This window comes from Lytechinus pictus, chromosome 3, assembly GCF_037042905.1.
Source record: "Lytechinus pictus isolate F3 Inbred chromosome 3, Lp3.0, whole genome shotgun sequence".
In the NCBI taxonomy this organism is placed as follows: Eukaryota; Metazoa; Echinodermata; class Echinoidea; order Temnopleuroida; family Toxopneustidae; genus Lytechinus; species Lytechinus pictus.
The window spans coordinates 2603687-2619785 of record NC_087247.1 but is presented as its reverse complement, the minus strand read 5'-3'; the positions used below and the strand labels follow the sequence as shown (position 1 = coordinate 2619785).

At 34.1% G+C, this 16099-nt stretch overlaps 1 protein-coding gene across 1 annotated transcript in view; it reads left to right on the top strand.

Moving 5' to 3' along the window:
- LOC135153757 (MAM and LDL-receptor class A domain-containing protein 2-like) overlaps positions 1–13821 on the top strand; it is a 52642-nt gene extending 38821 nt beyond the window's left edge. The window contains exons 28-31 of the mRNA XM_064097889.1: positions 11487–11603; positions 12042–12283; positions 12818–12926; positions 13664–13821. Coding sequence (XP_063953959.1) covers positions 11487–11603; positions 12042–12283; positions 12818–12926; positions 13664–13821 — 626 coding nt within the window. The remainder of the gene's footprint in view (positions 1–11486; positions 11604–12041; positions 12284–12817; positions 12927–13663) is intronic.
- The last annotated feature ends 2278 nt before the right edge of the window (positions 13822–16099 follow it).

Genomic DNA, 16099 nt, shown 5'->3' with positions numbered 1-16099 from the left:
ATAAATAAATAAAGAAATAAATAAAGAAAATTCTGACGAAATCAAGAGGTGATATGTCAGAGACAGACCACCTAATTAAACAGATTTAATAGATAGATAGATATTAGATAGACAGACAAATAAATGGACATAATTATTCAAACAGATCAATAGACATTAGATTGAAAGATAAAAAGATAGACATACAGATAGATATACATATTCAATCAGATAGATGGATAGTCGGATAGATAGATAGATGGATTGGATGATATATAGAATTTAGGTGGATAGATTGATAGAAGATAGATAGATAAACATACATAATAATTGAAACATATAAATATATATTAGATTGAAAGATAAATGGATCAATAGACAGATAGACAGACAAATTCAAACAGATAGATATACGATAGATAGATAGATAGAAAATAGATAGAGAGACAGACAGACATATAGATAGAGAGATAGATAGAAAGAAAGAAAGAAAGAAAGAAAGATAGATAAATATATCATGTAGGTAGATAGATATACAGATAGACAGACAGACATATAGATAGATAGAGAGCGAGAGAGAGAGAGAGACAGATAGATAGATTGATATAGAAAGATAGACATATTCAAACAGGTAGATATATATTAGAGAAATAGGTAGATAGATAGTTAGCCGGAAAGACATACATATAGATAGATAGATAGAGAGATAGAGGCAGATAGATGGATAGATAGATTGATAGATAGATAGATAGACATATTTAAACAGATAGATATATATACTAGACAGAGAGAAAGATCGATAGAAAGATAGACAGATAGATAGATATACAATGTAGGTAGAGAGACAGACAGACATATGGATAGATAGATAGAGTGAGAAAGAGAGAGAGACATATTCAAACAGATAGATATATACTAGACAGAGCGATAGATAGAAAGATATGTCATGTAGGTAGATAGATAGACAGACAGATAGATAGATAGAAAGATAGATGGATTTATAACATAGATAGCGGATAGATAGACGGATATAGATAGATGTAATATGAAAAAAGTAATTATAGTCTGTTTTATTTTGCAAAATTTTAACTATTATTTATTCCAATTCTTATAATTCTTGCTACCCCAAATAGCGATTTCGCCGAGATCCGGGAAAATTCCTGTAACGCGCATTGCATTATGGGATAGCTTTTCGGTATAACAACTTCCTGTTTGGAAGTCCAATGCACTGTTTTGCCATTCAGATCAACAGTGCCGTCATGCACAACAACACAAAGTCGCTTTCGCTCGGAAAGTTCGTGATCACAACCCTCTCTTTCACGATACAGTTTAACGGCCTTTTCTGCTAAGTCATGCACTAATTCTGCCCGACGCTTTCCATTGCACGGTATTCCTCACCTGTCAGTTAAGATTTTTTTAAGTTCCGAAACTGATTTTTTTTTCCATTTTGTGGTCTAACAGTTACGAAAAGTTGAACGGAATGAATGCTGTATATATTTAGCGTCTAGTCGAATACGATCGTGATGTCAGGCCGGTCGCTAAATGCAAAATTTTAAGATATTCATTTTTTGTTAAATTTTTTTATAACCAAATAAAAACATGAATAAAAATTATTTTCACGTGAAATATATTTTTTATTTTATTTATAATTCAAATGGAATCAAAACTGACCAAATTAAATAAAAAGTACTATAATCGGCACATATTACGCTGATTGGCATCGATTTCAGCGTGGTGGAAAACTCAGTATCGCGAACCTCGCGCGAGCATGACTCTGAACCGGAAGTGGTGATGACGACCCGACGGAGTGAAAATTATCTCGTCTCGCGCATTATGAGATTTTTGTTCTTATTTGGGGTAGCGAGAATTGATCGTGCGCAAGATTTAAAAAAAAAAAAAAATCATGGTCACCCTCGGACTCGAACCCCTGCCCGCATGACTGAATGACATGCAAGATTGAGCTACAATATTTCCCATAGACCTTACACGTACATGTATGCAAAATACGAGAATCTCAAATCCAAATTTGCAAGTGAAATACGGGCATGATCCCGGCATCTGATCAAAAAATGGAGGGATTAGTTGCAAAAGCTTAGAATTTCAGCTACAACATACTAAAAGCTCAGGGAAAACTGACAAGAAAAAATGGAGATATGGCTCACGAAATAGAGGTCATGTCCCATAGAGATTACACGTAAAATGAGTGAAAATGACATGCCTTTATTATTTGCAATTTTTAGGATGATTTGTTTATTAAAATGAAAAAAAAGGCAATAACTCAGAAAGAGTAAGACCTAAGCTACAACATATCCAAAATTGGGCGAAAATTGACCAATATTCACAGAGTTAGAGCCAAATTTGCATAATTATTATGACGTCTTAACACGCAAAATTGATATTTTGAGTTCCGACGCCATTTTGATGACGTCAAAATATACGTTAGGGTCCAATGAGACATGAAATCATATGTATGATTCATACTCTATCAAAATATGAAAAAAAAATTGGGGATCCCTGTTCGTTCTGAAGAGCTACAGTGAATTTTTATAGGCATGTTTTTGCCCATATAGAGCCCATGGAAAGAGCTCGCACGCACGCGTGCTGCAACCTTTAATGGGTGCTCATTCCCTCATTAATAATCGTAGACAGCTGATCGAGGTATCAATTTGATCAGAATTATATCAATAATAGATAGGCATAAAAAAACAGCGAATTTATGCTGCGTAACGCCGCACATACGTGCACGCGCGCACATAAGTGCACGCGCGCAAAATGTTGAAATGATTAAAATGACCTGAAACGTACCCACAATTTTTCATAGGCCATTTTGAGCATTTTCTAAACTTTGACGCGCGCATCATGACCTTTACATGACCTTTGATTGCATCGACAATTGACCTTTGACCTAAAGTTTATTTGATGTAAATATGACTGATTATTGATTATCTGTTATGTAGATATGATGAAAACAAAAATTTAACAAAATGGCGCGTAGACGACTAAGTAACAAAATGCAATAACCCAACTTAAATGGAATAGCCCTAATAAAACAAAATTTATTTTCATAATAAAAAACAAAATGGAATAGCCCAATGAAAATGGAATAGCCCAAATAAAAAAGAACTTGACTAATAATTAAGTAACAAAATGGAATAACCCAACTAAAATTTAATAGCCCAAATAAAAATAGAAGTAATTTAATAATAAGTAACAAAACGGAATAACCCAACTTAAATGGAATAGCCCAAATAAAAAAAGAACTACTTCTATAATAAATAAAAAAATGGAATAACCCATCAAAAATGGAATAGCCCAAATAAAAAAGAACTTGACTAATAATAAAGTATAAAATGGAATAACCCAACTAAAATGGAATAGCCCAAATAAAAACAGAAGTAATTTAATAATTAAGTAACAAAACGGAATAACCCAACTTAAATGGAATAGCCCAAATAAAAAAGAACTAATTCTATAATAAATAACAAAATGGAATAGCCCAAATAAAAAAGAACTTGACTAATAATTAAGTAACAAAATGGAATAACCCAACTAAAATGGAATAGCCCAAATAAAAAAAGAACTAATTCTATAATAAATAATAAAATGGAATAACCCAACGAAAATGGAATAGCCCAAATAAAAAAGAACTTGACTAATAATTAAATAACAAAATGGAATAACCCAACTAAAATGGAATAGCCCAAATAGAAATAGAAGTAATTTGATAATTAAACACAAAATGGAATAACACAACTAAAATGGAATAGCCCAAATAAAAAAGAACTAATTTAATAATTAAGTAACAAAATGGAATCACCCAACGAAAATGGAATATCCCATATAAAAAAGAACTGGACTAATAATTAAGTAACAAAATGGAATAACCCAAATAAAATATAAGGACGTTCCACAGTTAAAATGACATTACGCGAATCCTGTGTTTAAAAAATACCCCACCAGCTTATAACACAGGAACTCCATTGCCTTGCGTGTTGTGTCAATGGGAGCTCAGGTGGGGTATTTGAAACCCCAATTTCAGATTTTGGGAGAGCTTCATTTCTCTCGTTTAAACTGGGGTGGGGTTCATCTGACTGCTGATAATGTCTTGCGTGTTAGTCAATGGGAGCTCAAGTGGGGTATTGACACCCCACTTTCAGTTTTTGGGAAAGTTTCATTTCTCTCGTTTAAACTGGGGTGGGGTCGATTTAGTGACTGCAGCTGCTGATAAGAGCTGATAAAACACCGTGCATGCCACCACATCAGGCTGATGAACGGCATGGAGTGGGATTGCAGCTGTCCTTGTTACGTAATAGTATAAACAAACTCTTCAGAGCTTCCTGGCTGACAGTAATCTTGAAATAATATATTTGTATTCTATTTGTTTTAGGACATTAGCATGTCTAAAAACGATTCAAAATTTAGATGGAGATCGAACTGAAATTTTGAACAATGCAAAATGACCCACAATTGCCAAAATAACAATAAGTTTTTAAAAAATCACCCCCAGTTATAACTCCCTCTCTCCCTCTCTCTTGCTCTCTCTCTCTCTGCCAGGCCTTATGAAGGTCACTTCTCCTTGGGGGAAGGTGGATTAGCTGGGAGAGTGCGTGGTTGTATAAGGATAACCATTCCTTGTTGATATTGGGATGGGGGGGGGGGGGCGAGTGAAAGTAGCTTGGAATTTGAAATTGGGGTGTCAGAGGAGATCCATTTTTAAACACAAAGTTTCGTAATGGAAGTCCATGTCATTTTCACCAAATTTTGCAGAGAGTTACTTTGGTATCTATGCATTATGAAAATGCAAAAAATAATATAGGTTCATGTGCTTATTTTTTTTCTATGGGACTTTAAAGTCGCCGTATTTGAATGATATGCAATCTTGCGCAATCAAGAGAATTATGCCTCTCTTAGACCTCACGAATTCACAAAATGAGTTTAAATCATCTTTACACAGTGGATACCGCATCAAACTTCATCAAATTTTCAAGATATACAACGAAGTGTATACCAAAGTAGAAGAAAGTCTTTTAAATGGTAAAACTATATCTATTTGGAGTCAGCAGCGCCCTCATTTGGCAAGAATGGTGCAAAAACTCGGAAAAACAAATCTTCAAAGACGTGAATCTACTCAAATATTAAAAGAGTAATTTGTAAGCTGCACTTTTTAAAAAATCCATGTCATTTTCATCGAATTCGGCAAAAACTGAAGAGGAATGTATAAAAAAGATGTAGGGAAGTTAAAACTATAGGGTCCATGTGCTCGTTTTTTAACTAGGAGTGTCCAAAGTGTTGCGAGTTGGCATGAAAATCGCCTAAAATGCGCCGAAAAACATCCAAAAGTCTAATAATACCGTCTAAAATGCGAATGTTCTGTAGTTTTGCTCCCAAACATTTAAAATCCATGTCATTTCCATCATACTCTCTAAATTTGTACTAGAGGAATATTTTCTAAAGCCGTTAGAACATTAAAAATATGAGGTCCATGTGCTTGTTTTTAAGTTAGCAGTGTCCAATGTATTGCAAGTTGGCTTGAAAATCGCCTAAAGTGCGCCGAAAACATGCAACAGTCTCATAATACCGTCTAAAATGCAAATGGTTCCATATTTCGCTCCCAAACATTCAAAATCCATGTTATTTTCATCATACTCTCTAAATTTGTAGAGGAATATATTCTAAAGGCGTTGAAATATTAAAAATATGGGGTACATGTGCTTTTTTTGGAACTATCACGGTCTAAAATGTTGTGAGTTGGCTTGAAACAGCCCAAAATGCGTCGAAAACGTGCAAATTATAGTCTGATAATACCGTTGAAAATGTCTAAAATACGAATGGTTCCGTATAGTTCTGCTCCCAAACATTCCAAATCCATGTCATTTTTATCATACTCTCTAGATTTGTAGAGGAATATATTCTAAAGACGTTGAAATATTAAAAATATGGGGTCCATGTGCTCGTTTTGAAACTATCAGTGTCTAAAATGTTGCGAGTTGGCTTGAAACAGGCCAAAATGCGTCGAAAACGTGCAAATTATAGTCTGATAATACCGTTCAAAATGTCTAAAATACGAATGGTTCCGTAGTTCTGCTCCCAAACATTCAAAATCCATGTCATTTTTATCATACTCTCTAGATTTGTAGAGGAATATATTTTACAGACGGTGAAATATTAAAAATATGGGGTCTATGTGCTCATTTTTAAGCTATCCGTGTCTAAAGTGTTGCGAGTTTGCTTGAAACAGCTCAAAATGCGCTGAAAACGTGCAAAAGTCTGATAATGCCGTCCAACATGTCTAAAATACAGTTGGTTCCATACTTCTGCTCCCAAACATTTACAATCCATGTCATTTTTATCATACTCTCTAGATTTGTAAAGGAATATGTTCTAAAGATGTTTAAATATTAAAAATATGGGGTCCATGTGCTCATTTTTAAACTATCAATGTCTAAAATGTTGCGAGTTGGCTTAAAACAGCTCAAAATGCGCTGAAAACAAGCAAAAGTCTGATCATACCGTCTAAAATGCAAATGGTTCCGTAGTCTTGTTCCTAAACATTGAAAATCCATGTCAATTTCAACATATTTTGCACATAGATACTTTAGCACCTGAATATTCCAAATATGCAAAAATGAACATGGGTCCATGTGCTTGATTTTTTGCTATAGAGCTTCAAAGTTCACCCAAATGAATGTTCTTAAGAATTGTGCATTCAAAAGAATTTGGCAATTTTAGACCTCACGAGATCACAACAATAAAGCTCTATTACCCAGTCGAAATCCATGAAAATTCCATCAAATTCGCAATAAGTTATAATTAATAATTGTATCCTTAAAATGGAAGATATATTTATATTGCTAATTGTTTGCTCTTTTAAGTCTAACAGTTCCCTCAGTTCTTAGAAATTGCGCGAAAGATAACAAAAACTCAACCTCAGACATGTAAAATTTCAATAACAAACTTGAGAAGTACAAGAAATGCTGCACTTTATTCAAAACCCATGTCATTTTCACCAAACTTTGAAAAGTTGTAGAGGAAGGTATTCCTAAGAGGTGCAAACATAAAAAAATGTGGGTTCATGTGCTTGTTTTCAAACTATTAGCACTCCTATTAGAGCAAATGTGCTTTTTAAAACACCCCAAAACCAAAACGCGCCAAAAGCTTTGTATCTATGTGAGGAAAAATTCCAAACCACTCTACCATTATTCTAACTCGGGTCACATTCGTCATACTTTGCAGCTCTACAGAGTAAACTATTGTGAAATTGTAGAGGAATTAAACAAAAATGATCCATTAAATAACTCATGCTTATAAGTTTCGTAAAATAACTCATCGGATCTGCAGTAAGAACAGTGAAAATAATCAGCTCATACCTACAGCTGATTTATTACCTGTTCATCCATTGTGACGTCAGCGCGCAGAGTGTAAAATATGCGCAGATCATGATGCGCACAAACATAACTGTGGAACGTCCTTAATAGCCCAAATAAAAATAGAAGTAATTTAATAAAAAGTAACAAAACGGAATAACTCAACTTAAAATGGAATAGCCCAAATAAAAAAGAACTAATTCTATAATGAATAACAAAATGGAATAACCCAACGAAAATGGAATATCCCAAATAAAAAAGAACTTGACTAATAATTAAGTAACAAAATGGAATAACCCAACTAAAATGGAATAGCCCAAATAAAAGTAGAAGTAATTTAATAATAAGTAGCAAAATGGAATAACCCAACTTAAATGGAATAGCCCAAATAAAAAAGAACTAATTCTATAATAAATAACAAAATGGAATAACCCAACGAAAATGGAATAGCCCGAATAAAAAAGAACTTGACTAATAATTAAGTAACAAAATGGAATAACCGAACTAAAATGGAATAGCCCAAATAAGTATAGAAGTAATTCAATTCTGATTATCCATTATGTAGATATGATGAAAACAAGAATTTTACAAAATGGCGCGTAGACAATGTCATGACCAGATGACCATGAAAAGCTAGGTATGCCGTCTCCATGATAGACTCTATACATGACGAAAAATTCAGCAAAATTGATACAGCCGATTCGGAGAAAAGTTGGCGACAAACATAGGTTTGAAAATTAAATAAAGAAATGAATAAAGAAAATTCTGACGAAATCAAGAGGTGATATGTCAGATACAGACCACCTAATTAAACAGATTTAATTGATAGATAGATATTTGATAGACAGACAAATAAATGGACATAATTATTCAAACAGATCAATAGACATTAGATTGAAAGATAAAAAGATAGACATACAGATAGATATACATATTCAATCAGATAGATGGATAGTCGGATAGATAGATAGATGGATTGGATGATATATAGAATTTAGGTGGATAGATTGATAGAAGATAGATAGATAAACATACATAATAATTGTAACATATAAATATATATTAGATTGAAAGATAAATGGATCAATAGACAGATAGACAGACAAATTCAAACAGATAGATATACGATAGATAGATAGATAGATAGATAGAAAATAGATAGAGAGACAGACAGACATACAGATAGAGAGATAGATAGAAAGAAAGAAAGATAGATAAATATATCATGTAGGTAGATAGATAGACAGATAGACAGACAGACATATAGATAGATAGAGAGAGAGAGAGACAGATAGATAGATTGATATAGAAAGATAGACATATTCAAACAGGTAGATATATATTAGAGAAATAGGTAGATAGATAGTTAGCCAGAAAGACATACATATAGATAGATAGATAGAAAGATAGAGGCAGATAGATGGATAGATAGATTGATAGATAGACATATTTAAACAGATAGATATATATACTAGACAGAGAGAAAGATCGATTGAAAGATAGACAGATAGATAGATATACAATGTAGGTAGATAGACAGACAGACATATGGATAGATAGATAGAGTGAGAAAGAGAGAGAGGGAGAGAGACATATTCAAACAGATAGATATATACTAGACAGAGCGATAGATAGATAGATATGTCATGTAGGTAGATAGATAGACAGACAGATAGATAGATAGAAAGATAGATTGATTTATAACATAGATAGCGGATAGATAGACAGATATAGATAGATGTAATATGAAAAAAGTAATTATAGTCTGTTTTATTTTGCAAAATTTTAACTATTATTTATTACAATTCTTATAATTGATCGTGCGCAAGATAGTAAAAAAAAAAAAAATCATGGTCACCCTCGGACTCGAACCCCTGCCCGCATGACTGAATGACATGCAAAATTGAGGTACAATATTTCCCATAGACCTTACACGTACATGTATGCAAAATACGAGAGTCTCAAATCCAAATTTGCAAGTGAAATACGGGCATGATCCCGGCATCTGATCAAAAAATGGAGGGATTAGTTGCAAAAGCTTAGAATTTCAGCTACAACATACTAAAAGCTCAGGGAAAACTGACAAGAAAAAATGGAGATATGGCTCACGAAATAGAGGTCATGTCCCATAGAGATTACACGTAAAATGAGTAAAAATTACATGCCTTTATTATTTGCAATTTTTCAGGATGATTTGTTTATTAAAATGAAAAAATAGGCAATAACTCAGAAAGAGTAAAACCTAAGCTACAACATATCCAAAATTGGGCGAAAATTGACCGATGTTCACAGAGTTAGAGCCAAATTTGCATAATTATTATGACGTCATAACATGCAAAATGGATATTTTGAGTTCCGACGCCATTTTGATGACGTCATAATATACGCTAGGGTCCAATGAGACATGAAATCATATGTATGATTCATACTCTATCAAAATATGAAAAAAAATTGGGGGTCCCCGTTCGTTCTGAAGAGCTACAGTGAATTTTTATAGGCATGTTTTTGCCCATATAGAGCCTTGCAACCTTTAATGGGTGCTCATTCCCTCATTAATAATCGTAGACAGCTGATCGAGGTATCAATTTGATCAGAATTATATCAATAATAGATAGGCATATAAAAACAGCGAATTTATGCTGCGTAACGCCGCACATACGTGCACGCGCGCACATAAGTGCACACGCGCAAAATGTTGAAATGATTAAAATGACCTGAAACGTACCCACAATTTTTCATAGGCCATTTTGAGCATTTTCTAAACTTTGACGCGCGCGTCATGACCTTTACATGACCTTTGATGGCATCGACAATTGACCTTTGACCTAAAGTTTATTTGATGTAAATATGACTGATTATTGATTATCTGTTATGTAGATATGATGAAAACAAGAATTTAACAAAATGGCGCGTAGACGACTAAGTAACAAAATGCAATAACCCAACTTAAATGGAATAGGCCTAATAAAACAAAATTTATTTTCATAATAAAAAACAAAATGGAATAGCCCAATGAAAATGGAATAGCCCGAATAAAAAAGAACTTGACTAATAATAAGTAACAAAACGGAATAACCCAACTTAAATGGAATAGCCCAAATAAAAAAAGAACTAATTCTATAATAAATAAAAAAATGGAATACCCCATCAAAAATGGAATAGCCCAAATAAAAATAGAAGTAATTCAATAATTAAGTAACAAAATGGAATAACCCAACGAAAATGGAATAGCCCAAATAAAAAAGAACTTGACTAATAAATTAAGTAACAAAATGGAATAACCCAACTAAAATTTAATAGCCCAAATAAAAATAGAAGTAATTTAATAATAAGTAACAAAATGGAATAACCCAACTTAAATGGAATAGCCTAAATGAAAAAAAAACTAATTCTATAATAAATAACAAAATGGAATAACCCAACGAAAATGGAATAGCCCAAATAAAAAAGAACGTGACTAATAATTAAGTAACAAAATATAATAATAACCCAACAGAAATAGAATAGCCCAAATAAAAAAAGAACTAATTTTATAATAAAAAACAAAACGGAATAACCCAACGAAAATGGAATAGCCCCAATAAAATTGAACAACTGATTTTTTTTATGAGGCTGCCATCATTTTTAAGCTAAACCGCTCATGATGGCGGTTTCCTGCATTCGTTTAAACTGATATTTTCATTCAATTGAATAATGCTTCTTGCTGATATTTATTTTTCATTGTTTTATTATGACTATTGTTTTATTATTTTGTAAAACTTAATGTATCCCCTTTGTAGATGTTATGTTCCATATTTATCTTGAATGCAGAAATAAAATAAAATAAAATATACTGTACACATTGTATTATATTGCCTGTTCTTGTCCCATTTTGGCTGTTTTATCCGTCATCACTTGAAAAAATATCATGGTATTACGTTTTGGTCTAAGCATATTTCCTAGTCATTTCACAATGAAGTTTCGATACAATTCTGTTGCGTGCCCTCGCAAATCACGATATTTCTTGTTATTTTCATAAGTGGGCGAGACACAAAATCGCTTTTGCCTTGTTTTAAGAATAAAGGCTAAATTTGTTGTCACTTTTTCTATTCATATAATGAATGTAATTGTAGTATCCATTTTGTTTTTCCTATTTGTTAACAGGTGCATGTGAGTTTGATGATAATGGGTTCTGTGGATCTCAGGTGATAGGCTGGCTCCCTCAAGAAGCTGGATCATTCGTCAATCACCTTCCTGCAGACCACTGGAATAGTATAACAGGTACAATTTATAACATCTTTCCAATCCATAGACCCTCCACCAACGTGACCACCCTGCACGATATTTGTAATTTTTGCACAATCAGCCTATATTTTGTAATACCATTTTTAGACTAGATTTGTTCAGACATCCTTTACAAGTGTCTTATCACCTCTGCAACATTTCACTTACAGAATTGTTGCTTATTGTTGGAAATGCATGGGCTCGCCATATGGGGACCCATTATCATTCAGCCATGTTTATTGGAACTATATATTTATATCTTTTCTTTCTTTTATTTTGCCTTACGCACTCTGCAGAGTGGATTTGGCACATTATGAATCATATTTGTAAATTAATATGATTATTTTTTAATCTTCTTGTCATTATTATTAGTATTTTTTATTCTTCCTCCTCTTCTTCTTATTGTTATTATGATTATTGTTCTCATTATTCTAGAACCTGGGTTCTACCTGGAGGGCCACTTTGGAATCAATCGTCTGACTACCCCTCCTGTTGGACCAACAAGTAATCTCTGTTATATTAACTTCTATTACTACATGGCTAGTTCATCCGATGACCTAGAACTGCGTGTCCATGTTAAGAATGGCCCTGAGCTCTATGTAGTGACAGCAACCAACACCCCACAAAGATGGGAGGCTGTTAGTGCCTTTGTAGGAGAGTTCAAGCAGAAAGTTCAGGTATCCCTGCAGATGACATTGTTCAATTTATTTGGCTGTTTCCCCTTGGGAATTCTGTAAAATATTTGCATGTGAGCGTGATTGCCCCTTTACAAGTATAATGATAATAATAATGATATTCTACATGCATACTGATTTGTATAGTGCAGAAACTATGTGCATACATTCCACTGCACTGTAATTAAGAGCATATGAAATGCTTGAAAACAAATTTAGAAAAGGGAAAAAAAGAATGTATGGAAATTAATTGAAAAGGCAGGTTTTTAGTCTTAAGTTTGAACATTTCTAATGATGGAGATTATTGAATTACATATGGCAAACCGTTCCATAATAATAGGGATGCACGGACAAAAGCAAAATTGTCTTTGTATTACAAGTGGGTATATCAAGTCAAAGAACTTGTAGAAATTATTGCCATATTCAACATTTCATCACTGAATAACAAATTGGCTGGTGGTAAGAAATGTAATATCTAATCACTCTTACCTTAAATATATATATGTTTATATATATTTATCATTTATTTGTTTCCAGCTGACATTTGAACATATTTATCTAGACAGTACAAACCCTACTGCATTGACCATAGCCTTAGATGGCATTGGCTATTCCAATTGTGTCGGTCAGCCCTCTATTTCTACAGGTACATTGGTTTTCATTATTCATTCCTTGTAAAAACGACAGTTTTTGTACTTTTGATAAATTTTACATTAAAATGAAAAAGAATGTTGCTAATTAATTGTATTTATTTAAATCTGCTCTTTATTGAACCATAGTAACTCTTTGCTGCTTTGTGTATAGTATAAAAAGATAAATTGATTATTAATGATAATTAGTTATTAATATATTTATTATTTATTGCTTGATCATTATTATTAATTGGAATTAATCATTAATTAAGTGATCACTACTTATATAATCACTTTATGCAGATTTTATGCATGCGATATGCTCATAATGAGCACGTATGTTGAGAAATTGTACAGATATAAGCATGGCTTTTCCCACAGGGCACAAAATTCACAAATATTATTGAGTTTAATGCATTAATGAACCAACTGTTTCTGTAATTTGATTAACATATTGCTCATTAATAACAAAAAAGGCATTATAAAGGTAGAGAGAAAGAGAACAAGGTCCCAGAATGAAACCTGAAGACTGCCCTCTATGGTTAAATTGAACTTTTATAGATCATCACTCACAGATATGATAACAATGTACATGTGATATTTCAGATATAAGCTGTACATTCAAACTTTTAAAGACTATCACTCGCAGATATGAAAATATATATGATGTTTCAGATATAAGCTGTACATTTGGACTTTTCAATTAAAGACTGTCACTCACAGGTTTGATAACAATATCTGTGTTTTTTAGATATAAGCTGTACATTTGAAGATGGTCTATGTGGCTACATTCAAGGCTCCAGTCCTGATGAGGATGATTTTGATTGGACTAGGACTAGAGGAGAAACATCGTCAGATAACACTGGACCAAGATTCGATCACACCACGGGGTCAGGTATAAATACATAGCTATTATGGCCCGTATTCTGAAGTCGGGTTTAAGTTAAACTCAGGATTAAAGTTGTGGTGTAAGTATGGGAAGCCAAAATAGTATCAAAATTTTTATTAAGTTGTATGTTTCTTATGTTTACTGTGCTCTTTCCTGATACATCGATGGTGAAGACAATCATCTATTTATACTTCCTAGACAATTATGAATGATTTGAAGGCCAAATGAGCTGAAGTATGATATCTCTACTGTTAGTGATTTATGTAACAATTGGCTCGCCATACTTAAACCACAACTTTAAACATGAGTTTAAGTTAAACCCGACTTCAGAATACGGGCCTATAAGTCTGTGCGTTTCATGGTACATATGGCACTAAGGTCCATTATCATGAGTGATTTGTAGTTGTTTCTAATTTGGAAAATTTGATAAATGCAGCCTACATTGCATTGCCGGGGTAGTGTTTCATGAAGCTGTTAGTAAAGTTATGCACGACTGGAACGTGTTCTTAGGGCTCAGAAAAGGGTCACCAGTCATGCTTAAAGTCATTTGTATCTTACGCGCAGCTTTATGAAACACCAGTTTTTGTCTCGCCTGCATAGCAGAGTGAGACTATAGGCGCCACTTTTCCGACGGCGGCGGCGTCAACATTGAAATCTTAACCAAGGTTAAGTTTTTGGAATGTCATTATAACTTAGAAAGTATATGGACCTAGTTCATGAAACTTGGACATAAGGGTAATAAAGTATTGGTGAATATCCTTAATTGAGTTTCAGTTCATATGACTAAGGTCAAAGGTCATTTAGGGTCAATGAACTTAGACCATATTGGGGGAAGCAATATCAAAATTTCTGTAACCCAGAAATTTTTTTTTTATCTTGATCTTGATTCTGAAAGATCTTTCTCTGGAAATTTTAGTTGATGTTAAACAACTAAAATCAATGTGTGTACATGTGTGACAGGATCGCATTCTGGTAAAATACATATAAATGCATTATATGTCAGTGGATGATACAAGAATAGTATTTTAAAATGTTTAACCTATTTAAATGTTTTCTGGTTTCTTGGCATCAAGGCCATTGATTGAAAAAAAATAATGAGATCTAAGAGGAAGTTGTAGAGCATTGTGAGTAAAGCTAGAGTACATTTTGAAACGTCATCATAACTTATAAAGTATATGGACCTAGTTCATGAAACTTAGTCATAAGGGTAATGGTGTATCACTAAAGATCCTGCCTGAGTTTTAGGTCACATGACCAAGGTCAGAGGTCACTTAGAGTCAAACTTTATAGTAAAGTTGTTGACTGCTCTTGATAACATTGCTGTGGGAAAGCATTCTGCTTGAAATAGAACAAAACAAACATACTAATACTAAATAGGTTCATTATTGCGGATTGAAATAATCGCTAGAGGGTATTCATTTGTCTCGCAATCTACTATGGTCAACAAGGAAATTCGTGATCACTCTCGCAAAAAGTGTTCACTGGCTTTCTAGGAAATTCGTGATCACTCTCGCAAAAAGTGTTCACTAGCTTACAAGTTCACGAGCTTTCGAGTGCCGCTGCAACTCTTTATCAAGTGACGAAAATTATCTGATGACGTACTCTATTTATACTAATCTCCAGGACCGTACGCACGAACGCGAGAACAATAGGTGGGTATTGATCCGTTGCGTCGGTATGCGGCGCGGCCGGTAATCCGTATATGCAAATAAGCCGGGGGTATATGCAAATACGCCGTGGGTCGGCGATATGCAAATTAGACAAAATTGGCGGGCTCGCTAGTTTCCCGTGGGCGGGGGCTGACTAGCTGAGCGGTCCCTCGTTCGGGGCCGGGAACGATCGGGTCGGCGTGCACTGCCAGGCAAGGGGGTATTGTGCTGTCTGATGGTTCGCATCCAGAAGTCGGGGATGTCGATCCCGCTGTCTCTGTTGAAGTTGTTAGGACAAAGACGTATACTAATAGCCTCCTTAATCCTGCGTGTATACCAATGTCTCTCTTTGGCAATGCAATGTACACCCTCCCAATCTGGGTGGTGTTGTTTCTCCCAAGCATGTTCTGCCACCGCGGATGTGTCGGTTCGCTGTAACCGAACATCGCGCTTGTGTTCAGAAATGCGTTCAACTATCGGTCGGGCTGTTTCTCCGATGTAAGACCCGTCACATCCCTGGCAAGGAATGTTGTATACTACGCCATCACGTCTGTGATCAGGGATAGGGTCTTTGGGGTGTACAAGCTGTTTGTGTAAGGTGGTGTCCGAGCGGAAAACCGTTCGGATACCGTGACCTTCTAATCGGCGT